At 37.9% G+C, this 25568-nt stretch overlaps 1 protein-coding gene across 1 annotated transcript; it reads right to left on the bottom strand.

Moving 5' to 3' along the window:
• Positions 1 to 5003: 5003 nt before the first annotated feature.
• On the bottom strand, positions 5004 to 25568 carry pafah1b1b (platelet-activating factor acetylhydrolase 1b, regulatory subunit 1b). Its single transcript, XM_079898803.1, has 11 exons — positions 25395 to 25568; positions 18523 to 18770; positions 14088 to 14172; positions 13916 to 13990; positions 13601 to 13807; positions 11840 to 12008; positions 10584 to 10686; positions 10167 to 10395; positions 9954 to 10055; positions 7023 to 7179; positions 5004 to 6933 (listed from the first exon to the last, which is right to left on the bottom strand). Exons 2-11 carry the CDS (start codon positions 18552 to 18554, stop codon positions 6860 to 6862), a joined length of 1233 nt encoding a protein of 410 aa, XP_079754929.1. The 5' UTR covers positions 18555 to 18770; positions 25395 to 25568; the 3' UTR covers positions 5004 to 6859.

Genomic DNA, 25568 nt, shown 5'->3' with positions numbered 1-25568 from the left:
ACTTTACTCAATAGCTAGTAGGCTACTTCTTTCTTAGTTAGTTGTCACTAGTGGTAGTAAGCTACTTTTGAAACACTATAGCCCTGTCCCAAATGGCAGACTTCATGTGCACTTGCAGTTTTGTGGACTTACAATGGCTGCCGCGTACATGTGCCCATAAGACCACAAGACCGTATATCTCCCATTTGCCATTTTAGGTTTCAGAAGGGTGCTCCCCCTTTGAGGCCGATATGCGTCCTCGATGCGCACTTTTGCCGAGGCCGAATTAGATTTTTTTTTTACTTGTTGTATATATAATGACAAGTCAAAATGACGACTTTATAGTTCAATTAAAAATCGTACTAGAAGGCCTAATTAAACATTTTCTAACAATTTAAATACACACTTTCTGATAAGATAGATTACGCTAAATATATATATATTTTTATTCAGTTAGTACTGGGAAACTATATTCTATTGCAATAAGAATGAAAAAGTAGTTAACTGAAAGAGATAGTAATTATTTTTGTTACTAGTACATTATGTTACTAGTTTTTAGTTTTAAGGAATACATGTCAGAATGGCTTGCCATAAAACGTGAGCATGCCTCGCTGTCTTGCCACCTGCCAATCATCCTGAACGAGTGTCTAAATGGCCACGCCCAGATCGTGGTTAGGCGTGTTGAAAGTATGTTCGCATACCTACGAAAACAAAGTGCAAAAATCTCTGCGCCTTGGCTTTACAAAGATGTTTTATTTTGTATGCGGTAGTCGCACACCAGCATGTTTGTCTGGTGTGTGTTTTATTTAATCCTGCAATTACTAAAAGTTCTTGAGCAACCGAGGGCGCGGCGGAGCGACGCAGTCACGAGTGACGTAACTCAAATATTCAGCCCAGCTCGTTTAACAGGCCAGTTCTGTCACTGAATAAACAAATTATTATGATTTTCACAAAAATGTCTGAATATATTTATTAAGTAATTTAAAGAAGTAACAGCTAAAAGCAAAGGTATTATCAACGAGTCAGATAAAACTTCATTCAGGTCTGGAAAGCTGTTCAGTATTTAAATATAATTATATTTCATTTAAATTGTATATTCAAACACATCGTATTATTGCTTAAATAATGTTTTAATGCATATAAACATGAATACATTCAACACTGACCTCTGTATTACCTTGAAAGATGGTCTGAATTCATACGTTTATACAAATCGGTCTATTTCACAATATAAATACTTGTTAAAGGCTCTTGTATTATTTAAGATTCAGTATTGTGAATAAACAAGCGTGTTTATGTGGTGCTGTAACCGCATTGTGGCTCGTGCCATGCTGACATCTCTATGAATGAGTGCTTGCATGGCAACAGACTGTGATTGGCTGATTTGTAGGGATACCCTAGATGACCAGCACACAGTCAGAGTGTCTCGGCCAATCAGCACTGAGCTCAGAGGTGCGTAAGACGAGCTAATACTCGCACACACAAACACACACGTACAGGCAGTCAACATTAAGTGCATGCCAGTGTTCCGCACATAAACAGCAGATGCCGACACATGCAGCTCATGTATTAGACGGCACTGTCTTTGCTAACTATGCTCAGTATGCAGCACTGAGAGTCTGCAGTCTAACTGCTATTCACAGCCCTTCCCATGAGCTATTGCAGGTTTGATGAAGATGATGATGATGATGATGAAGTGATGTCTTTCTCCTCTGACCTCTGTAAGTCAACAGCATACAGAAAACATTTTAACCTCTCTGTTTGTGTGTTTGTATACTTTATATCTATGATTTATATGTGCAATTATTAATGCAATTATTTGCATTTATTGTCATGCAAATAATTATAATGCAAAAAGAATAGGCTGCATTTTTTTTATAGATATAAGGCTTTTTAGTTAAATAGAGAAAATGCAGGTTAAGGTCCATTTTGACCCGTAAGAGATAGGCTACATAAAAATGCATATAGTTTTTAGAATCGAAACCAAACTTTACAAATAAACCAAGACTCTCAAAATACACATCATTAATTTATATATTTATTTTAAGAAGAGATATAACCATTGTTTGAAAACATTCCAGAGTAATATTTATGTTGTTTTTATTTTCTGTTAGGTTTGATACATTTTGACAGTCATTAGTTATGTAAAAAAAAAAAAAAAAAAAATGACTGGTTAATACCAGTAATTCTCAGATAATGTTAAATTAAATTTCCCATGAATGTGAAATTTCAAAGAATTTCTCAATTTTGTTTTAAATTAATGAAAAAGGAGTAAATGTACTAATAATAATACAAACCTTTAAAAACGTTGTGCATTCACTCATTAATGAGAAGTTGTTGATCAGATACAATGTGAGGTTTAATTGAAGAACATGTTATTTGTCTTTATAAGCTATACGCTTCCATTCCACGGGTCCCAACGGATCCGGGAATGCAAAAGTCGTGTACAGATTTTTTAATGCAGGGTTAAAGAAATGAGTCTGGAAGATTCTGTGTTTTTAATGTAAGAACTCCCTCTAGTGGTGAACTAGCTGATAGATAGATAGATAGATAGATAGATAGATAGATAGATAGATAGATAGATAGATAGATAGATAGATAGATAGATAGATAGATAGATAGATAGATAGATAGATAGATAGAGATAAATAGATAGATAGATATATGGGTGGATAGATAGATAGATAGATAGATAGATAGATAGATAGATAGATAGATATATGGGTGGATAGAGATAGATAGATAGATAGATAGATAGATAGATAGATAGATATATGGGTGGAGAGATAGATAGATAGATAGATATATGGGTGGAGAGATAGATAGATAGATAGATAGATAGATAGATAGATAGATAGATATATGGGTGGATAGATAGATAGATAGATAGATAGATAGATAGATAGATAGATAGATAGATAGATAGATAGATAGATAGATAGATAGATGGATGGGTGGATAGAGATAAATAGATAGATAGATAGATATATGTGTGGATAGAGATAGATAGATAGATAGATAGATAGATAGATAGATAGATAGATAGATAGATAGATAGATAGATAGATAGATAGATAGATAGATGGGTGGATAGAGATAAATAGATAGATAGATAGATATATGGGTGGATAGAGATAGATGGATAGATAGATAGATAGATAGATAGATAGATAGATAGATAGATATATGGGTGGATAGATAGATAGATAGATATATGGGTGGATAGATAGATAGATAGATAGATAGATAGATGGGTGGATATAGATATATGGGTGGATGGATGGATGGATGGGTGGATATATAGATATATGGGTAGATAGATAGATAGATGGGTAGATGGATAGATGGATGGGTAGATGGGTAGATAGATGGGTAGATAGATAGATAGATGGGTAGATAGATGGGTAGATAGATGGGTAGATAGATGGGTAGATAGATGGGTAGATAGATAGATAGATAGATAGATAGATAGATAGATAGATAGATGGGTAGATAGATAGATGGGTAGATAGATAGATGGGTAGATAGATAGATAGATAGATAGATAGATAGATAGATATATAGATAGATAGATAGATAGATAGATGGGTAGATAGATGGGTAGATAGATGGGTAGATAGATAGATAGATAGATAGATAGATAGATGGGTAGATAGATAGATGGATAGATAGATAGATAGATAGATAGATAGATAGATAGATAGATAGATAGATGGGTAGATAGATGGGTAGATAGATGGGTAGATAGATAGATAGATAGATAGATGGGTAGATAGATAGATAGATAGATAGATAGATAGATAGATAGATAGATAGATAGATAGATAGATAGATGGGTAGATAGATAGATAGATAGATGGGTAGATACCGTAGATAGATGGGTAGATAGATAGATAGATAGATAGAGATTAAATATTAATATTAAATTAACTAGTTTAATATTTGATCATCTTTACAACAGAACTGAATCAACACTGAACTGACAATAGCCGAAGTGCATCATTTTCCTGTTATTACTGTAAAGCTACTTTGAATCACTTCCTCACAGGTGAAATATTAGAGCAGGAAATGAAGACATTGGCTAAAATGTCACATGATGGCCATTGTGTCTGTGCGGTCATATGGTGTCTGTTACAAACACTGACCATCTCAATAGAGAGAGTTTTCTGTCTCACTCTCTCACACACACACACACACACACTGTTGCCAGGATACAGGAGCTGCCTTCTACATGTCTGATGTTAGTGGGCTGAAATAGAGAATATCCTCAACACTGGGGATGTAATGAGGCCTAAAAAAAAAAAAAAAAAAAAAAACCCCACTAAACATTATAATAGTGTCATCTTTCTACAGCTCCCGCTCTCTTAGAAACATTGTAAGTTTATATGAAGTTTCTTCAATTAAAGAAGAATATGAAATGTTCCATGCGGCATCACCCACTGTTTCCATGGAAACCAGAGTTCCTGGCACCAGCGTGTGGAAGTTTCTCAGGCAGGGCATCATCAGATGTGCACGTCATCGGCGCCGATCAAAGGCTGACGCAACACAATCAGTGCATGGATCAAGCCTGCAAAATATTCAGTGAGCGGTCTCATTTAAAGAGCTTTGTTTGACAGGGTTTGGGCTTTAACTTATGAATGCTGCCTTAAGTTCTGGCTAATGTCTGAATATTATATTACTTCTGAGGATAAGTGGATAACTGTTTTTTTTGTGTTTTTTTGTTGCTCTACTGCAAACCAAATGAATATATGTACATAGACACCAAAACAGAGCATTGTATTTTAAACCTGATCTAGAACCATGTGTGTAATACCATATTATGATGCATACATTGCAAAAAAATAAAAATAAGAATAATTTGCCGTTTCTTAAATTATAGATATAAATGACTTTTTAATTAAAATTAATTTTCAAATAATTTGTTGTATTTGAACGCTTATTTTTCTCCTCAAATATTACCCGCCTGTTTTCAAAGCCAATATATTTGGCCACAACTGTAAGAAAAACAACAACAACAGATGAGCTGATTTATATTTACAGATATTTTATTATTTTAATTATGTTGCAAACAATGACATCAAGATATACTGATGAACAATTATTTATTTATGTGAGTGCATGAGTGTGCATCAACAGTGAGACCACAAAAAGCAGAATGAAGTCCTCGATACTGGGGATTCTCAGTACATTAACAAGGCAGAGAAAGCGAATAGCTGGAGTCAGAGTCCGCTGTGTGCTCACAGACAGGAAGTGACGTCCACACACACACACACACACACACACAGATTCTACATACACAGCTTTTGGGATGGCAGTGTTTGGGCATACATGACGCTGCGGACCAGCAAGCACAGCAAACTACTCACCACTGATGTAGTCTTATAAGATGCTAATTGTTGCCTTGCACGGCAGCCAGTGGAGAACGTTTTAACCCTGCTCTTGTCTGTCTGCCCCAGGACGCCATCTTCCAAATAAATGTGTTCGTAGGAAAACACATACACACCTTAAAAGTTAACACAGAGCAGCCTACAGATATTGCACGTCGATCTACCACGGAGGTGTCACACGTCCTCAAACTCCACGAGGTCCGGGACAGCGTGTGTCTTCTTCTGCGACGCCAAAACCCTCCCCGATTCAAGAAAGACTGACTAGATCGCTCGTCGGCACAAGGTGACCGAGCAGAACCACGGAGTACGTCAAGAAGCCTGTACGGGCGACGTCTCCTGCACACAGGCGGAGCGGGCAAGCGGCAGAGTGACGGAGAAGCAATGAAAGCGCTATATCAAATGACGTCGAGTGGTTCGCCAGGAGGGCTTAATGAAACCTATGAACAAATGAAGCCATTTTTGAGAATGGCGAGGCAGAACGTGGGCGACCAAAGCTGGGAAATATAGTAGAGGTGCTAAATCAGAACGTGGAGGAGATGTAGCTGCATTTGTGTGAAGTGTTTTGTCCCATAGTCCTGAAAATGGAGAATGTGCACAATTAAGAATGAGTAAAATGGCACTTCACTTGCCCTCTATCAGTAAATAAAGTATATCAAGGCCCTCCATTACCAAGTTGTGGCGAAGGAGGGTGTCAGAATTATATTTTCTGTACAAAAACAAAAACAATGTAAACCCTGTGTGAAACGCTATTGCCTCCAGGGACAAGTGCACTTTACTGATCCATGTCCTTATAAAAGAGATTCCCCTTCTCATATTCTAACAGGACAGCATGTAGATTTGCCTAAACTGCTTCAAAAAACGTGTTTTTCAAATGGAAAAGGACTTCATGGATGAGCTTTGAATGTGAACTGAAGTTGCATCCTACCATTTAGCACTTCTAAAAGTGACGAATGTCAAACACGAGGGGAGAGCTGCGCATCCAGACGTTGGTACGGTGAAATTACGTCGCAGACCCCCCCGGAACAGACACCTTAAGCTGTTCATCTTCAGTCAGTTTCAATTTTCTGTAAAGCAGAATGCGACAAACGTTCAAAGGAAAGGAAACGTAAAACGGTTTCGAGCGCCCTGTATCCTGAATTCCCCAAACAGCATCATTCTGCCTTCTGTTGATAAACGCTTGAGGCGAGAGCAGCACCCGTTGCTCCGCATCCCTACCGTACTTTAGATGATGAGAAGCAAAAAATTTACAGTATACAAGTTTTGGATTCACCATGCAAGAATACTTGTTTGACTTTTTACTAACTTTTTTTCTTCTTGTGAGTGTCTTGTGTAACATTTAATAAGCTCAAACTACATCCAGAGTAATTTACATAAAAGGACAATAGTAATTAGAAGAGAGCTGGATGAGGTGGTAACCATAGTAATGAGTGCATCCTGGGAGTGGCCAAAGTGGTGGTGCTGGGGGGAAAGGGAAGGGGCAGATCCTACGGCGTTCAGCGACATTCCCACACTTTGACCGTTTGATCTACACTTCCTGTCACCACGTAAGGAGAAGTCTTGTGGAAATCTGTGGAAGAAACGAGATGAAGTTGAATTAATGGATGAATATTGCATTGATGACAGTGTGACAGCACTTTCTGTTTCTGCTTGGCTTACCCAGAGAGGTAACGAAGTGTTCATGGGCACACAGGGTCTTCATGCAGCGCTTGTTCTTGTAGTCCCAGATACGAAGGGTCTTGTCATCAGCACAGCTCACTACGAATCTCCCGCCGGGATGGAACAGAACTCCACGCACCCAGTTGTCGTGGCCGACCTGAGAGAAGGCGAGAGGAGTAAAAGACGAATGAAGAGCCATGTGATTCAGAAGATCTAATAAACAGTAAAAGTCACTTCAATGTGTGTTTGAAAAAGATGTTGCTAATTTTCTATACAAATCGCGATACTGAAATCACAATACGATACTTATCACAATATTTTAAGCCAAAATAAAGAAGAGAGGTTTTATTTATTATTATCATTATTAAAATAATATCATTGTTATTATATTATTATCAGGACCCACAGATATCCTCCCATTGCATTATTACACCATTCTATATAGTAGTAATGTCACTGAAACGTTCATTTATGCAGGCATTCGTTGATCACAGACTGCACACGCAGTCTCTCCCTGTGCTCGCTATGCTCATGCACAATACATTTAAGAATAATCCATCAAAAACGCTTTGAATAATCATACTACTAAAACTAAATGTGACATTGTGATTTAAATGTTTGCGGTTTCACTTTGAGGAGTGCCGCTCCAGCGCTTCAGATGATCAATGCAATCAATCACAATTCTCTAATCGCAAGAAAGCGTGTCAAAATGACTATTCCCAAACTGAAAATGAACATCCAAAAATGTAAAGTCTCCATTTAGTCACTCTCGTGTCGTTTTCGCACGTCACACAAGCATTTGAACGTCCGTGTTTAGGCTACTACAGTATGTGCGTCGTTGTAAATCTGTTCATCATATAAAGCCATCGTGTCTCTTCAGAAGACTTGGATTTAGATTAGACCACTCGATTGATTATTTTTACAATGCCGATTCCCCATCTTTAAAGTTTAAGAGGAATGTACTTCAAAGGACAGAAATCTCAGGTTTCATAAAAAGTATCTTCATTTGTGTTAGGAAGATGAACGAAAATCTTATAGGTTTGATACAACATGAGGGTGAGTACATGACAGAATTTACATTTTTGGGTGCATTATGCTTTATAAACACAGTAAGCTGAGCCTTGGATAAAACTAACTCAATATTGCGAATCATATCGGCGCATTTTCATATCGCAATATCTCGATATAAAGATATATCGTTACACCCCTAGTTGCTAATATTTCATCAAACAATAAATCAAATACAGAGCAGTACTACATTATGATATGCACACTGATGGAAGATATGAAAACAACCTTTGAACAAAAAAAAACCAAAACAACTATTATTATTAATATTGACAGTAATAATTTAAAAAAAATAAATGATGATTATTATTATCATCATCATTTGTATTATTATTAAACAAGACAAAGGTCATTCCGTGTGTGTGTGTGGTGTGTGGTCATGGGTTCAAAGCAAGAACTGATAAGATTGTAAATGTGTACCTTGAAATGCAATGTAAGTCGCTTTTGATAAAAGCGTCTGTCAAATGTCCGTTTGCATTTTGATTATTTCGAGAACCATTCATCCAATCGACTTCACAAGGGAGTGTAGTGTCACATTTGGTGCAATAGCCTATAGATGGACACGCGAGACGCCACACGTTCAGAATTAATAAACTTTTAGTAAACTACAGAACAGCGCGAGCGGGAAGCGGTGCACCTCACGCGGGCAGGGCTTATGCTGCGAGAACGGACACTACAGTGATATAAAACGCACACGTCTGTTAAATTAAGCAATACTTTTAAGGTAGTCTAATATTTTTCTGAGTAACAAATTACTGACACAGTAAAGAGTAGATTTAAATAAAGAGAAACGAAATTTAAATAAAGAAAAACGAAATTTAAATAAAGGAAAATGAAATTTAAATAAAGAGAAACGAAATTTAAATAAAGAAAAAATGAAATTTAAATAAAGAAAAACGAAATTTAAATAAAGAAAAACGAAATTAAGTTAAATTAAAAACGAGATTAATTTAGATTGATAATAAGGGGTAAAAAGGCTAATACATTTTGTTTCTACTATTATTCTATTTTCCACAATGTCAAAGCAATGCAGCTTAACCCAAAACACAAGCTCAGGCATGCACTTCGGTCCATACAAACTCCGCTGTTCTGCGCTCTAGCCAGAGAACAGTCCAGTTGCTGGCGTCGGTTCTATTTCTAGCATGTACGCGTTTTCCGCGTGGCTCGAGCCGCATTTGAGACGCGTGTCTCACGCAGGCAGTGTGCAAACTCCAACCTGTTAACATGGGAGCCGAAATAAAAACGGACACGCCACGCAGCTGAGACGCTCACGCCACGCAGCCAGTGTGTCGCCGGCCTTATTCAAGCGTGAATGAGAACCGTTTCGCGGGGGATCCCAGGTGTGCAAAAAAAAAAACCGAATATTCAAATGTCAAATTTTCAAATCGAATACCAACCCACCGAACGAATATTCGAATATTTGGGACCAGCCCTAGCTGCTTTTATTTTATTTTTTAAATATTCATTTATCGGCCATTATAAATGCCGATACCGATAGTTTGGAAAATGCCTAATATCGGCCGATAATATCGGCCCGCCGATATATCGGTCGGGCTCTAGTTTTAGGGGTAAGTTCAGGGTTAGTAACTAGTTATGACCCAGTTATTGTAATTACTCTAGTAAGTACATATCATGTTCATGGGGACTGTAAAATAAAGTGAGACTAAAGTACTGACTTTTTTGCTAAATGCTAATGTGAGCGCAACTTGAGAATCTCATGATTTCAAATTGTCATAACTACACTATAACTATAACCGGTTTTTAAAAGAGTAGCAAACAGTACATTTGTTTGCCATTCTGAACACAGACAGCGTGACTATAGATATGATACAATGAAACTGCCTGAACTATAGCTCTACTCACCAGTGTCATAAGGCACATGCCAGTACTTATATCCCACATTTTAATGGTCTTGTCTCTGGATCCAGATAACAGGAATGGCCCAGGCTTTCCACTCTTCTTGTTCTGCAAGAAGAGAGTTAACATGACAAATTATTAACAGAATTTCATGATGCAGAAAATGCAAAAATAGGCAGTAAAAATACCAGAAATCTGCCATCAACGAACACAATGTACCTCAGAGCCTGTAGCCTCAGATATGGTGGGGTGTGCGCTCTCAGGGGCCCAGGAGATGCACTCCACCACATGCTCGTGCTCCCGCAGCTCCGCCTTGCACTCCTTGGTGGCCACCACCCACACGCGCACCGTCTGGTCATTAGAGCAGCTGGCCAACAGGGTGCCGTCTTGATTGGGCCGGACCATACGCACCCACTCCCTGTGACCCGTGAACGTCTTCACACAGTAACTGAGGCAAGACAGAGAGAATCATTATACATTCACACTCCCAGAATGTCTTGTATTGCTTTGAAATAACCATTTCTTGAGGCAATACCATGGTAAAAATTACAATGATATTCAGAGCTCAACATGTGACTCACTGAATTCCATGAAGAGTATTAATGCAGCACATTGTGAGCTGAATACTGTACTCACCCAGTGGCCACTTCCCACATTTTCATGGTCTTATCCCTGGAAGCAGACACTATGTGATCGCCGTTGGGCATGATGGCAACCGACGACACATTGTGATCGTGTCCTGAGGATAGGAGGAAGATGAATGCAATATAAGGTGTGATGAACAGTTTAGTTAGAGTTTGTTTCAAGCAACTGGATTTTTGACTTGCATAAACTTTGCGTTGAGCAAAAAAACTCATTTGAATCTTGATTCTAAGGTTACTGACCGATGTAAAGGACAGGACTTATGGCATATGAGTAAAACAGGCACCTTTGTTATTTGAGTGAGAGATTAAAGCTGTCAGCCTGGTTAATCCTTCCCCCAAACAAACCTTTACCCATCCCCCCGGACCAACAGGTCCTGACTGAGTCTCAGAGACAGGATTCTCCAGCACACTAATAAGCTTAAAAGGGGTGGTTCAGGATTTTGGACATCGGACCTCATTTCCAAGTTAGCCTGGGTGTTATTTATCAGTGGAGACAGTTTTCATAAATTTTCACCCAGTCCTTCCAGTTGCATAGTTCGCCGGTGTTAGGCTAGCGCGAGTCAACGGTAACTGCTAGTCTGCCATTAAAACAGTTTTGATGTTGAGAGAATAATATTAAAAATCAAACTACCCTTTCATCGCATAGTTATACTTTGTTCCCTGTATTTATTAGCACAGTCTACAGCAGCGGCGGAGTGATATTAAGTTACCTAGGCAACCGAGACTACTACTAGCTAGCTAGACGTCCCGACTGTAGTGCGCTTCTGTTCTGTGTTTACTTTTCGGCGCAGTACTAACCGGAGCAAAGTAAAATTCCGCCGCTGCTGAGAAACTAGTTCCTGTAAATGTAATGCGATCATTGAGATGCACGAGTAGTTTGATTTCTAACATTATTCTCTCAACAGACATTTACATCGATAGTCTGGCGTTATAATTGATTTGCTTTTGGTGTACTGTGGAGTGGGTAAAACTGTTTTTAATGGCAGGCTAACGTGCACAGTTGACTCGCGCTAGCCTAGCACCGGCGAACTATGCAACTGGGAGGACTGGGTGAAAATTTTTGAAAACTGTCTCCACTGATAAATAACACCCAGGCTAACTTGGAAATGAGGTCCGATGTCCAAAATCCTGAACCACCCCTTTAAAGCCTATATTGGAGGTGGATGCAGTCCACGGTGGGTCAAAGGCTAGGAAGTTCCCCCACTAAATTTGAATAATTATGTGGTAGCAAATGCAGTAAATGGGTACCGTGCATGGTCCTGATGCACTCGAAGCCCTGGAAGTCCCACAGTTTGATGGTCATGTCTGCGGAGCAAGAAGCCAGCAGCTTTCCAGTCTGATCAAAGGAGATGTCCTGCACTGAATCAGTGTGACCCTTCAGGGTCCGCTCGAAATCCCCAGCCTCGTAGTCCCAAACCTGCACAACAACACAAACATACACACTTTATTCTCTAAGTGATTTAAAATAATGTTGCCCAATGTTGAAAAACTGTTTTTGTAGCTTGAGTAAAACATCTGAGTGCTCTGGTACAGCACAGCAGAACAGCACAATACATTTTTAAAATCAAACTACACCAATACAGTTCTGGACAAAACCCACAGCCAATAAAACTTATAATAAATAATAAAAATATAACAAAATATGTAATACATATATAACACAATTATTAGATTTACTGTGATGTTTGATAACTGATATAATTACTACTATGAATACTATACATAGCATTTTTCCAATTTGTTTTTCTAAATATACACTACCATTTAAACATTTGGGGTCGGAAATACTTTTTAATGTTTCTGAAAGAAGATTCTTATACTCACCAAGGCTGCAATTATTTGATAAAAAAAAACAAAAACAGTAAAAACAAGTAATATTGTTAATTATATAAAAATTCATTAAAATTAATTACAAATTATATTTTAAAATGTAATTTATTCCTGAGATTGCAAAGCTTCAGTGTCACATGATCCTTCTGAAATCATTCTAATATGCTGATTTTCTGCTCAAGAAATATTTATTATTATCAATGTTGAAAACGGTTGAGGTGTTTAATATTTTTATGAAAACTGATAATTCCCCCAACAGGAATCTTTAATGAACATTTTTTTTTTTTTTAAACTGCATTTATTCGAAAAATAAAATAAAATAAAAATAATTGTAAAAAATGAAAGTGTTTACCTTTACTTTTGATCAATTTAACGTGTTCTTGCTTAATAAATAAAAAAAGATTTCTGATCCCAAACGTTTAAATGATAGTGTATATGGAATAATGAAAAGAATAAACAATGAGTGCACATAAGTGAACCATATTGGTCAGGGCATGACTGTTTGTGCACAGTTCACACACAGTCTTAACGCAGTGCAGGATTTTCCTAAAAACAGAAAACTGCAGAGCGTCATTTACACAAGGCAAGTATTAACCCTGACTCATCAACTACTTTTTAGGACAACTAGAACAACCGAGCAGTTGTGCGAGCTCTATTTCACACTAGAGCGCCAATCTAGAATGTTAAAAGTACAGTGGCAAAGATGAATAGCAGGTTTTACATCCCGCACAGAAAGACTACACTGCTTCAACTACAACTGCAAATGGCAGCAGGTTAGACAACAAAGTACACTGAGGGGATTAAATCTAGGAGGAAAAAAAAAGGTGTGATGCAAAATGTCTAGCAGTCTAGCTGTGATAATTATTGGTGACCTATAGATCTTGACATGGGAAAAGGAACAAAGACAAGCATAAAGAAAAGCAGACCGAGAACGCTTAAAACTGCACTGCCTGGCGTCCAGAGAACCACTCACTGCGCCGTTGCCCTGGGAAACCAGAGCATCACGATTTCTCCATGGAGATAGGCAGTGACTCAGCAGAAAAGAATGAGAGCAGATGGATTTGAAAACTAAAATGTGGCACAAGAAAACATCCATATAGCATATGCATGCATACATCCTTGTACAGCCTATCAAAGTCAAAACATCTGATGCATAAAAATACAGAACCAAAAAAACACCTTTATAGTGGCGTCCTCTGAGGCGGAGACCATGAGGCTGAACACAGGGTGGAAGATGACGCGTGTGACAGGGCTTCTGTGACCGCTGAGGGCGTACTTCTCAGGCGGGCGTGGGATCCACTCTTTGGGGTCTCGTTTCTGTGCGACAGGGCCTCCTAAAGTGATCTCCTCCTTAGCTTCATTTAGTTTGGACTCCAACTCCATCACCTAACACAATACAGGAAAAGCTGGGGTTAAAATGCTGTATATTTTGAAAAACAGACATCTGTGCAATCATTTTAACAATACTGCCTTGTTTTTATTTACTGTACTGACCTTTTTTTGTAATCTGATGACTGAAGTCCATTTCTTTTCCAAAAGGCCTGCATACTTCTTATCCAACTCCTCATTCTAAAATTATAAGTCAGAATGACAATGTGACATACTAACACATCAAATGGGAATGCCTTTTTTAATTTTAAATCTTAGTGTGAAAATGTGTTAATACCATATCTAACTCTGCCTCCTTCTTAAAAACAGAATATGCCTCTTCGTAGCCATTGGAGCGCAGATAATCTGCTATTGCTCGATTTCTGAAAAGCAAAGATGGGACTTTATTAGACAAAGAGATGTGTGATTGTGCAGTTCAGCCCTAATAAAAACTCCCAGACTGTATCAGTATGTGATCATCACCCAAGTGTCAACTTAACCAGAGGTCCCTGGTTCAAACTTTTGATTTTGTTAATATTTTTCTGTAGAAAGACGAACATAAATAGTGATGAGTGTCAAAATATTAAATGTCACAGATGTACATTTACGGAGTAATCCAATATTTTGTAGAGGGGGGTCAAAAGGACAATTTTCACCTGAGATTTGGAGCCAATTTAGAGGGGTGTAAAAATGACTTTAAAAAGACGGCAGCATCATTATTTTATTTTTACACAGAGATTGGTGGATCAATTAGTAAAATCTGTTGACTTTAGCAATCTTTGTTTCATTATATGCCAATGGTGACAGTTCAAATATGGCATATTTTGCCTCAAGTTTGCATGCCTGTAACTCAAGAAGTAATAAAAAAAATCGTAATATTCTTTTAGATTCTGGTTCTTATCTTAAACTTTCCTTTTGGTATCTTCATTTTAAAGGCCCTCAATGGTTCAATCCCAGAGATATGGAGATCTTAATGCAGCTCTATGAGTAAATTCTACACATTTTCAGTGGTCAAAAACCAAATCTTTTCATACAGCGGATACTTTTTTTCTTTTACAGAGTTATATCTAAAGAACAAATAATGTTAAAACTAGAAATGTATCTATTTTTTTTCTATCAGCTCAACTGCATAGAACATACCTGTCTGAGTGCCATACATATTATTTTTGGTCATTCCTGAAACTCAAAGTATTCAAGATATCTCAATATCCTTCTAGATTCTCATTCTTAATTAAATTTTCTTTTGGAATCTTCCTTTTCAAGGCCATATATAACTCAGTCCCATAGATGTGGGCAGCTCAAAGCAACTCAATGTTCAAACTGTTGAATGTAGTCACATGTGGTCACATCACTACACAACCATGCAAATGTTGTTGGGGACATCAAGACTCATTGGACGTGCAGACTGCACAGTGCAAAGTTTTGTGAGTGACAACAGAATTGAATCTGCTATATTATTGTTCAATTTACAGAATCCAGATATCAGTCCTGAAATACAACTGTGTACACAGAATGAAATTAAAGTGACCACTATATTTAGCTGCAGTGTGTGTGTGGCCATTCTTTAGCATTTGTTTGTTAGTTGGCATATACAAACAAGTAAATGTAAAGATTTTTAATTTAACCAGACCAGCTGGCCATCAAATAAGAACTTAATCCGGACCTGTTTTTCACACAACGGCAAACACAGTAGTGATGACAGGTGGCAACAATTCGAAAGCAGAGGCTAAAAAATGCCTCTGCATCATTCACAATATTTTTAGCTTTATTTAACACTATCTTTAGATACTTTCTATACTCTGTAATGTAATCCCTTACAGTTTTCTTGCCATTGTTACCACTTTACTCACTGATTTGATAGATGTTTTGGTGATGCAATAATTGTCGCACTACATGGTTATAAAGAGTGCTCTTCCAACTCTTAATGAAAGTGGAGACCGGGGAAAAACCGGAGCAGGAAAGTAACCAAAACAGTGCCCTGGTTGTCATGGACACCTACCAGCGAGGATGGAAAAAGTCTCAAATGACACAGCAGGAACGGCCAAAATGGAAGACTGGGCACTTTCACTTAGTCTCAGTCTCGACACACACGCAGAGCCTCTCCTTTTATCTTCCTGTGCTTCATTATGTAAATGAGTCTTTCACCTCTTCAGATGATAGTGAATATTTCATTAGCTGAACAATGAGTTAAACTGAGGTAGTGACGTCAGCACCCTCGAACCTAGACTTGGTGACTTCTCTGAAGGAAACTGAACAGAACACAAGGATTCAAAAGAACAGACACCTGAAGATAGTCAAATAAACCAAGGCGTTACGTTTCTTAATGGTGACTTGGGAAAAACTTTCCCCCAAACCTATCCTATCCTGAGCTGATGTCATATGCAGAAGACAGAAAAATAAATCCATTTCATACTTTTAAGTGCCCAACCCAAAATACGTCCCCTATCTTCTACCATCTACTCTGAAAAGCAAAGTAGCAGATGCAATACAAATCGATATAAGATACAATCACGATTCATATTATGTGATTACATTTTTTACCCCACCTCTAGTAAAAATGTCCCCGGAAATTAATTTATGGGGGGAAATTATCACTCCTTAATGTAAATGTTAATTTCTGTCACTGCACAGAATATGAAAATATTTGTGAATCAACTGTCCATGACAGGCCTAAACCAGCCATGGTCTCAGCCATGGTCTCAACAAAATATAGTCTAATTCCCGTTATTGACAAAATCCCCCAAAATAGATTATTTTCGTCAATATTACACACCCCTAGAAACCAGTTTGACAAAGGTAATTTGGTGTCAGAGCAGAAATTATACACTTTAAAGAAATGTTTGAGAAAGTAAAGTGAGATTCAACTTCAGTATAGTGATTAGATTGGCCTCAACTGGTTACGTCTTTGATGTTTGTTATGTGGCTTTGGCTTAAAGGCTTCAGCAGTACAAGCTCCCAGAAATAACTTTCCTTCCAAACAAGGTGGCCAGCCAACAAGGACACATCCAAAACTGCCTTTTCACCTATTTCATATCTTCATAATAAAGCTTCTTCTAACCATCACCCTTTAAATCAGCGAGATTATCCAAAAGACCCCTGGTGCTACATGAAGCGTGGAGGATGCACAAGGATAGTCACGTAATTATGAACCCATCCTCCACTCCTCAGTCATGAGGCTTTATGAAATATTAAACCTAACTTGCTGTTGCAGGAAGCTCCCTGAGGCGCAGGCAGTCATGCTCTTCACTACTGCAATGAACTGCATATCAGGTTTCACAAGGTATAGCCTAATCATTTTATTTGATCACATGTTGATATTTAAGCATTTCAGAATCAAACAGACACTTACTGTATTTTCCGGAATACAAGTCGTGTTTATCATCTGAAATGTTCTCGACTTGTATTACAAAGTGACTTAAATAATGCAATTAACACCTAGCACGCAAAACAAACAAAGTGTAGATAACATTTAGATTTGTGCCAAATGAGAGAAGCACAGGAGGCCACATTTATTTGTATAGTGCAGTGACAAGTTAAATGAAATGGATACACCAATGCTACTTTTTTTTCTTCTGCAATTACAATGCAATTCTGACCAAGTGTGACTTTTTCACCTTAATTTTAATATAAGAGCAGACACAGCCATTGAATAATTTAGCTGTACAAAAATATTCCACTATGCTGCTTGATATTGTAAACTGGCATCATATTTTATTTATTGTCATTATCATAAACACACTGGTCTGTAGCGCATACAGTTTTACCATTTCCTGCACTTATTATTCTTCTAGTAATACTTGTAGCTAGCGCTGTCGCAATAACTGCAATATTGTTTTCTTTTTTCATAAGGCTATATCCTTCTTGTTTTGAACTTCGTGCATGTGTATTGAATGTTAAATAAGTTAATCATGATAACAAGACTGTTTGTCACGGTGATTTGTACAGAGGCTTCGTGGATTTGCACTTTAGCCTAAACAGACAGTGAATGACAGATCGACTGAGCGCACGCGATTACCTGCATCTGTCTTTGAGGCCAAGTCATATTTATTTGTGAAAAGCAAAATATTTGCTGTATCATTTTTTTAATGTTTAAGGGTATTTACCATGAATGGCGTCAGCATCCACAGCGCGAGGAAGCCGCGGGAAACAAATATCAGTACGTCACGCATTGAATCAATGTCATTGGTCTCTATTAAGTGAAGCATCAGCTTCAGCGTTACCCATGCGACACATTGCTGGTCAGCTGAGCCTTGAAAAGTGGAGCTCAAAGTTAAAAATAATTAACACATTGTTTCATTACATGTATCTTTTTAATGAATCAGCGTTTTTGAACGTGCTTGTTGAATGAACGGTTTAACGACTCACTCAAAGACAGTACGTTGCCGTAACAATGTAACTGCGTGCTGAGAGACAGCCTTTCAATGCGCATAGACGCTGTTTTGTTTCAGTTACATTGGTTCCTGAAAATGTCCTCGTTTTTGTGCATGCTGACCACATCGTAACACTTATTTATATAGCAACAAATAAATATAAATAAATCCAAATAAATAAATGGCGAGCTAATGTAGCAGGTAATGAATCTGAAGCCTTGCACATTGACAGAAAATAGCTTACTTCCGCATTGCAAATAGTCAGGTGTGACTTATTTTCCGAAAAATGTGGTAAATGTCAGCCTATTAATGTGATTGAGATCCAGAGATGCATGTTTTGACTGCATGAGAATATGGACTCACAGTTCATCTCGTTGCCTCTGTGACAGCACCATTGTGTCAGGAGGGTGGGGGCGCTGTCTCTGCCCCGAGTAAGGAGCTGGCGAACAGTCCCGAGCAGCTCCTCAGCAGGACGAACTGAGGGATGAGAGACAATCTCACACTCTTGTGCAAACCGAGGTTACTTGGGCTTGGATGCTTCCTCCACAGCGACACACCAGACCACAGCAAAACAGATGCTGGAACTAACACCAATTTGATCCACTTGCCATCTAGGGAGGAATAGGGGGAAACAAATCAATTAGAAAAGAGACATTAAAGCAGTTCATACAAGATAAAGGTGAAGCGGCAATAATTGTGAACTTGACTTAAGCCATGTACCCAGATAAAAACCTTTACAAACACAATAAAAGAAAGAACCATATATCTGCCATTCTGACCATGTGCACTCACAATAAAGCATCACAGCCCTCCCAAACATCCACACAGTAACATTCAGCCCTGCGATGACAACCAGACTTGAAGTGCTGGCGGTGGCGTGGCGTAAATCCCCTCTGCTAATCCTGAGGGGATGGTGGTCCAATAAAACAGTCGTCCAGACGAATAGTGGGGTGTTGGGGACTGAGACAAGACTTTGTAATCCTTTCAGTAGGTTTGACGGCCTGCAAATATCCACTCTAATCTGTATGGTGCAAACTAAAATAGCTTGATGCAGGTGAAAAATGTCTAATCTGGCCTTTCTAAAGCAGATGAGATATCCACATTTTGGACTTGGAAAAGATATTAGATATTGTTTATGCAATTCATTTCTAAATACAATGTTCACTTCAACAGCCCTTTCATTTGAATTTTAAAAAGACGTTTTGCTGTCAATTTCAAAAACTGGTTGGGTCATGCAATATATAACAAGTAAGGAGAGGTAGAATAAGCAAAGCAAAGTGTGTCATATGACGACACATATAGGCCTAATGTCAGTTGTCACAGTGTAATTACATTTCGTAGCCCTAATTAGTAATATTAATGAACTACATATGTACATTAATAACAACATAACCATTAACTAACTACATTTTTATAGGGATAGGATTACAGCAGGGGTGCAAAACTCAGTTCCAGGAGGGCCACAGCATTGCAAAGTTTAGCTTCAACCCTAATTAAATGCACCTGATCAGCTAATCAAGAAAACTACAGGTATGAGTGTTGGAATTACACTCTCCAGGGCTGTAGATCTTCAGGTACTGAGTTTTGCAAAATATAATAGTTTTGCAAGGTAGTTTGTGACGTCAGAAACATCAGCGATTTCAAAATGTGTTTTTGAGACTGTCTTTTGGTTCACTGCAGTTTTAACTCAGCAATGGTGTTGACTTATGAATTTGTACATGATTTTTTGCATATTAAAAACACCACATAGACATATAAACAACATTAAAAACTTAAATTTCACCACTCTTAAGTCTTTTGTGTAGCTCACTATAGTTTGAATTACACTCCTGCCAAACATAATAATCAAGTTTGGAATAACGTCAATGCAAAAATAAAGTAAACAGAGCACTTTGCATTCTGCCTTCATGTTACCACAAAACCGAACTGTGGACAAAAAGTGAACCAACTTTTCATGTGGAGCAGTAAAATATAGCGAACTTCTGAGGCTGCTGAAAACACTATCACAAGTCACATACCACGTGTGCTTGGAGTACGTGTAGTTAAGGACAGAACGTCGCGTCGCTCATTCACTTTGAAGCATGCAGCACATTCAAACTAACACAATAGCCACACTCTGACATATTGATTGTAATGTGATAAATTGTGCAGCTCTACTTGTATTATTATTGAATACATTTGTGTGAAGGTATTACTTCTGCCTCAAACAACTAATTGTTAGAGTAAGAGTTACGATTCATGTCCCAAGCAGGGGAAATAATTAATCGTAACTTCCCTGCATTACACAGAGTGAAGGTCAGTATACATCTCCGTTAATGAACAGGAAAAGCAAGCTGTCATTAGAATTCTCCTTCTATGAAATGAAATAAACTCAACAACAGCTTTCATTTCTAAACTACCAAACAATGAACTGAAGGATCTACGGAAAGCCCAAATACAAATACAATACAAATGCAACTTTATTAGACATAAGCTTATTAGACAGGGCTCCAAACTGCAAACAAATTGACAAAAATTGGAAAAAGCAACAGCAAAAAAATGATTACAGGTGCAAGACACAATGTAGTCAAAGAAAAAGAAAAGGTGAACGTCCACATACTGATTTCTTGCTCCAAAAGGAAAATGCTTACTTGCACTTAAGAAAAGTAAACCAATCAGCTAATAGAACCTGAGACGACAGTGTTTGAGCCCCTGGTACAGTCGAGTGGAATAGGTCTGGTGTAGGGTAGCTTCTTGAGGCGAGTCAAACATGAAAATGTGTTGTAAATTTTTTATTATATGTGAGGCTGTCTGTGACAGAGCAACGAAACGCATGAAGTGGGTCAGTGGCACGATATATTGTTTCAGCACCGACATCGCGGTGTGCGCATCAGCGTGTTTAATGTCAAGTGGGGATCATAATTAGAGATTTTCTTGACCGATTCCGATGTCCGACTGATTTTTGCTGATTCACGATTTTCTTATAACAAATAGAATTTACAGCAAACAAAAACAATAATTTACTTTTCTTCGCTGCTAAATATTATTTTCATTTAAAAAAAAACTAAATAAGTAAAATGTCAGTAATAAACTAAGAACAACAGCACAAATAAATGCAATAGAACAGGGATGGGCAACCTCGGGCTTGGAGGGCCACTGTCCTGCAGAGTTTAGCTCCAAGCCTAATCAAACACACCTGAACAAGTTAATTAAGGTCTTCAGGATTACTAGAAATCTACAGGCAGGCGAGTTATCATCAGGGTTGGAGCTAAACTCAGCAGGACAGTGGCCCTCCAAGCCCGAGGTTGCCCATCCCTGCAATAAAATAAAGCGAGATATGAAATAAACACGGCGTTAAGTTTTTCAGGTGGGTCTAACAGAAGTGTTCAGGTAAGACATACTACAGGAATTAGGTGCCTCATTTTTTTTATTACATTTATATCACCTCAATTTTTGCTCACTAACTATATTTGTGTTTTTTACAGTAAGTGTTTTTTTTTTGTTTTTTTTACTTTACACAACACAAGGAAGCTTGTTTTCAATCTTTGAATTAAATTGAACAAAGTAGCACAAATAAATACAATAGAATAAAGATACAAATGAAATAAAGAGAAAAGTTTTTGGTTAGGTCTAACACTAGTGTTTAGGAACAGAAATACTACAGAAACTGAATAAAGTAATCAGATGTAAAATAACAATGGATATTCTTTTAGTTTAAATTAAATATATAGGCTAGTAATCGTGGTTCCTTACCAGACTGCATTTTGCGACCTTTTTTTCTGCCGGTGCGAATATATTTTGTATATATTTGTCACCACCACATTGGCCAGTTGACAAGAGCTGCAATTTCTGTTGCATATGAGAAACATTAAACAGCATCCAGTGAGAAAACATTTGAATGCGGCGCAGAATTCATATCATCGCTGCGAGATCTAGTGAGAAGCATTCAAGTGTGGCGCAGAATTCTGTTATAAACTATATCCTATTTAAATGTTATTTTTAATGTGATGACCAAAAACATTAGGCTATTTATTTATTAATCAAAGATTGTCCCCATTTTTAAAACTAAAAGTTTCAAGATAGGAAAACTAACATGATGTGGCAAACAAACACTTTAATTTAAAAAAAAAAAAAAACAAATTACCAGTATAACCAGTAGGTGGCGGCAGAGGAGCACTTACTAGCCATTTCCACTCCCTATGCCCTAATATTTTTTTTTTCACACATTTTGCTTAAAGCTACAATATGTAATTTTTTTCGCCGCTAGGGTTGGCAAACCTCTTACAATAACAAAGGCGTAGGTTGATGACGCATAAGCAGAATAATGGAACTTGTCGTTATGCTGATGGATCTAATAATGTTTATGGATGAGTGAATACATAGATGTTTTTAACATGACTGTGGTATGAAGCAGGGCGCGATTGCTAATGAGAGACAGATATCAGCGCCACACACGAGTCCCGCGGATATAAAGCAATAGGGACATTTCATTCAACCGAACTAACTTCCCCATAAGAGCTGAATAATACTCACACAGGTCAGTTTATTAGATGAATGAAACTTGTGAGGTAACGCAGCGCTGTTTCACTTGGTCTATCACACTAAACTGCATTTGAGTTTGTTGAAAGTTATAATGTTATTCTATGTGTTAGCTTATCTGTATGAGACTAGCAGTAAGCTAGATCAACATAAGAATAACATACAGATCATATCCTAACATTTCATCATGTTGAGCTACATAACACTGATTAGTTTTATGTACATTTGCGCGTCTCTGTCAAGTCGAAGTTTATCATGCACGTGGAGCTCTCGGCATCTCGAAAATGCCACGCTGATATTGATCCTCGTTTTAGTTCTCCTTTTGTCCCAAAGTCTGCTTGCCATGGTCCATAATGTTTGAACGAAACAACAACAGCGTGAGCGTGCCGCTAGACGTAACGCAGTTGTCCACATCTGTCACCATGGTTACTATGGGAGTACGAGCAGAAACCAGGGATAACGCGGATATTACGTCATCGAGAAGCCAAATGACCAGGGACGAGCCATTATTTAAAATTGGAATTTCTCTGAAATTAAAACTCTTTGGGAACTGCTCTCGAATGGTAGTCTGGAGCCCTGGCTATCTTTTCTTGTTTTATCTCTTTTGCTGCCAAGTTACCAGCACACAACTGCATTTGTATATTAACGATTGACTGACCATTTCATGTCAGTGTTGTTGGGGCCTTTTTGAAAGGGTGTTAATCCTAATTAAATTAATGTGAAAAAAGTAGAAATAAAACTTGAGCATACTCTGTAACCAATGAGATCATCCTGATTCTCCAGGGAAATAACAGTGCAAAGCAGAACAGCGCATGTGTAGATCGGTACAACAGCAGTGCATAAATGAATAGGCCTATTCCGATCCCTGTATATAAAACATCATATCTGGAACGTGGCTGTAACCCGAATACAGACCTTAAAAAGAAATTTGATGAGCATGTTAACATAACATAATGTCCTGAAGTTTAGTGGATTAAGGCCACATAGCCTAAAGGCCCACAAACTCACACCAAGACTAATGTTCTGTGTGATATAACCATTTGAATTTGAATGAGTTATGAACATTTGCATGCCGTCAATATAACGAAATTTTATTACGGATAGAAGTTAATATCTTTTCATTTCCATCGCACTGCAAAAAAAAAAAAAAAAAAGGCGGCCAAATAATAAGATTTGTGTTTTTTGGTCATTAGACTGTGGATGCTGCGGTTACATAAACTACGAATTGGTAGCACTCATGTGTGAAGACATAACACTGTTTGACTTTGTTTCTTCTCAGTGACATGGGTTTCTTTTATTTAATTGGAACTAGCCTATTTAAACAATGAACACATAATTATGTTTATTAAACATAATTATAACAAATTGCCATCAAATCGAACACAGAGACTATCATAATCATGTTAATAAAAAAGAAAATATACAAATAAAGTGCATGAGCATCATCTCCTGTCAAAGAGTTTCCCATTTTTCCCCCACAATTATCTGAACAGGAAAAATTAGGACCAAATTATCATGGCAAATATTTGTTTATTCCAAACATATTGGAATACTGGATGCATTCATGGGGAAAGCTTATGAAGTTTATAATCTATTGATTTTATTTCCATGAAATTATCTAGTTGAGTCATTTTCACTGCTAAAGGCTAAACACGAAGAAAGAAAAAAAAATAAAAAATTAAATTGCAATGAAGACGTCACACTGAATGACGTCAGATGTAAGGCAAGCTCAGGCCAACTAGCCTAAAATTAATTAGGCCGGATAAATAATCATTAGCAACAGAAAGGCAACACCCACGTGGTGGAAGAGAGTGATGACAGCTGAATAATCTAACTAAGGTGTGTGTACATATATCAAGTGTTAGGGCAAGGCAAGCGCTCACACCTCTACATGTCATGATTATTGAGCTGGTGCTGATTTAATTAGCCAAAATTCAGTCATGTCTGTCCATTAAGAGTCCGAGGGATCCCAAAAACATTAATATTCTTGTTTATTCCAAAAACATCCCATCTTGAACACCGAATCAAAACATGATGGCAGCCAGACAGTCAACGTTGGCAATTTGTTTGCCAACTATAATCATGAACGGCTCGGCTATTAATAAGCAAACACATAATAACATATCCTGCACACCCTTGTTGGCAGACCGAACAGTATATTATTATAACAGCAGCGAACCGTACAGTTATGCACCGGCATCGATGTGATGAATCTCCGGCCTTCAACCATCAGGCACACCCAATCCCAAATATCACTCACACCAGCCAGTTAAATAAAACTTTAACGCCTTTATGAAACTACCTTAGTGGGAAAGAGGATTTGATACGCAGAAATACAATGGACACTAGCTGTTATTACTTATTCAGTGAATTTATTGCTGAGATGATGCTAACATGAACTAGCTAACATTAGTATGGGTCAAACCACTAAAGGCCGGCTGTCACAAATGCCCCGTCAGGTAAGAGGCTTAATTTAATTAAGTGAGGATTAAATGCAAGTTTTGGTTCTGTATCCTCGTTTGTATGCAAGTTATGACATTGCCGGCGTTAGTTTATATTGCTCTCTCTCTGATATTCCCACCCTTATTTTGCTCTAACGGCCTGTCCGCCATTTTGAGTCAGGCAGGCAGGCGGCGCAAATTTCGCAGCCACATACACACTTTAACCGACTCACTTTCACCATAGCGCAGCCAGCAACAAATATAAATGATCCTTACCTTCTTATATGAAAGGTTTCTCGTCTGCCAGATCACTCAACTAAGTAAAAAACTAAAACCGAATGAGATATGTCTCCGCTGAAAGTCACTTCCGATTTCCCGGCTCAGTCAGCGCTGTTTCTCCACCTTGATTTCTGCACCGCATAACCGTCTACTGGTGACGTGCACGCGCAC

This window comes from Squalius cephalus, assembly GCF_949319135.1.
Source record: "Squalius cephalus genome assembly, chromosome: 17".
Lineage (NCBI taxonomy): Eukaryota > Metazoa > Chordata > Actinopteri > Cypriniformes > Leuciscidae > Squalius > Squalius cephalus.
This window is presented reverse-complemented; position numbering and strand designations above follow the sequence as displayed.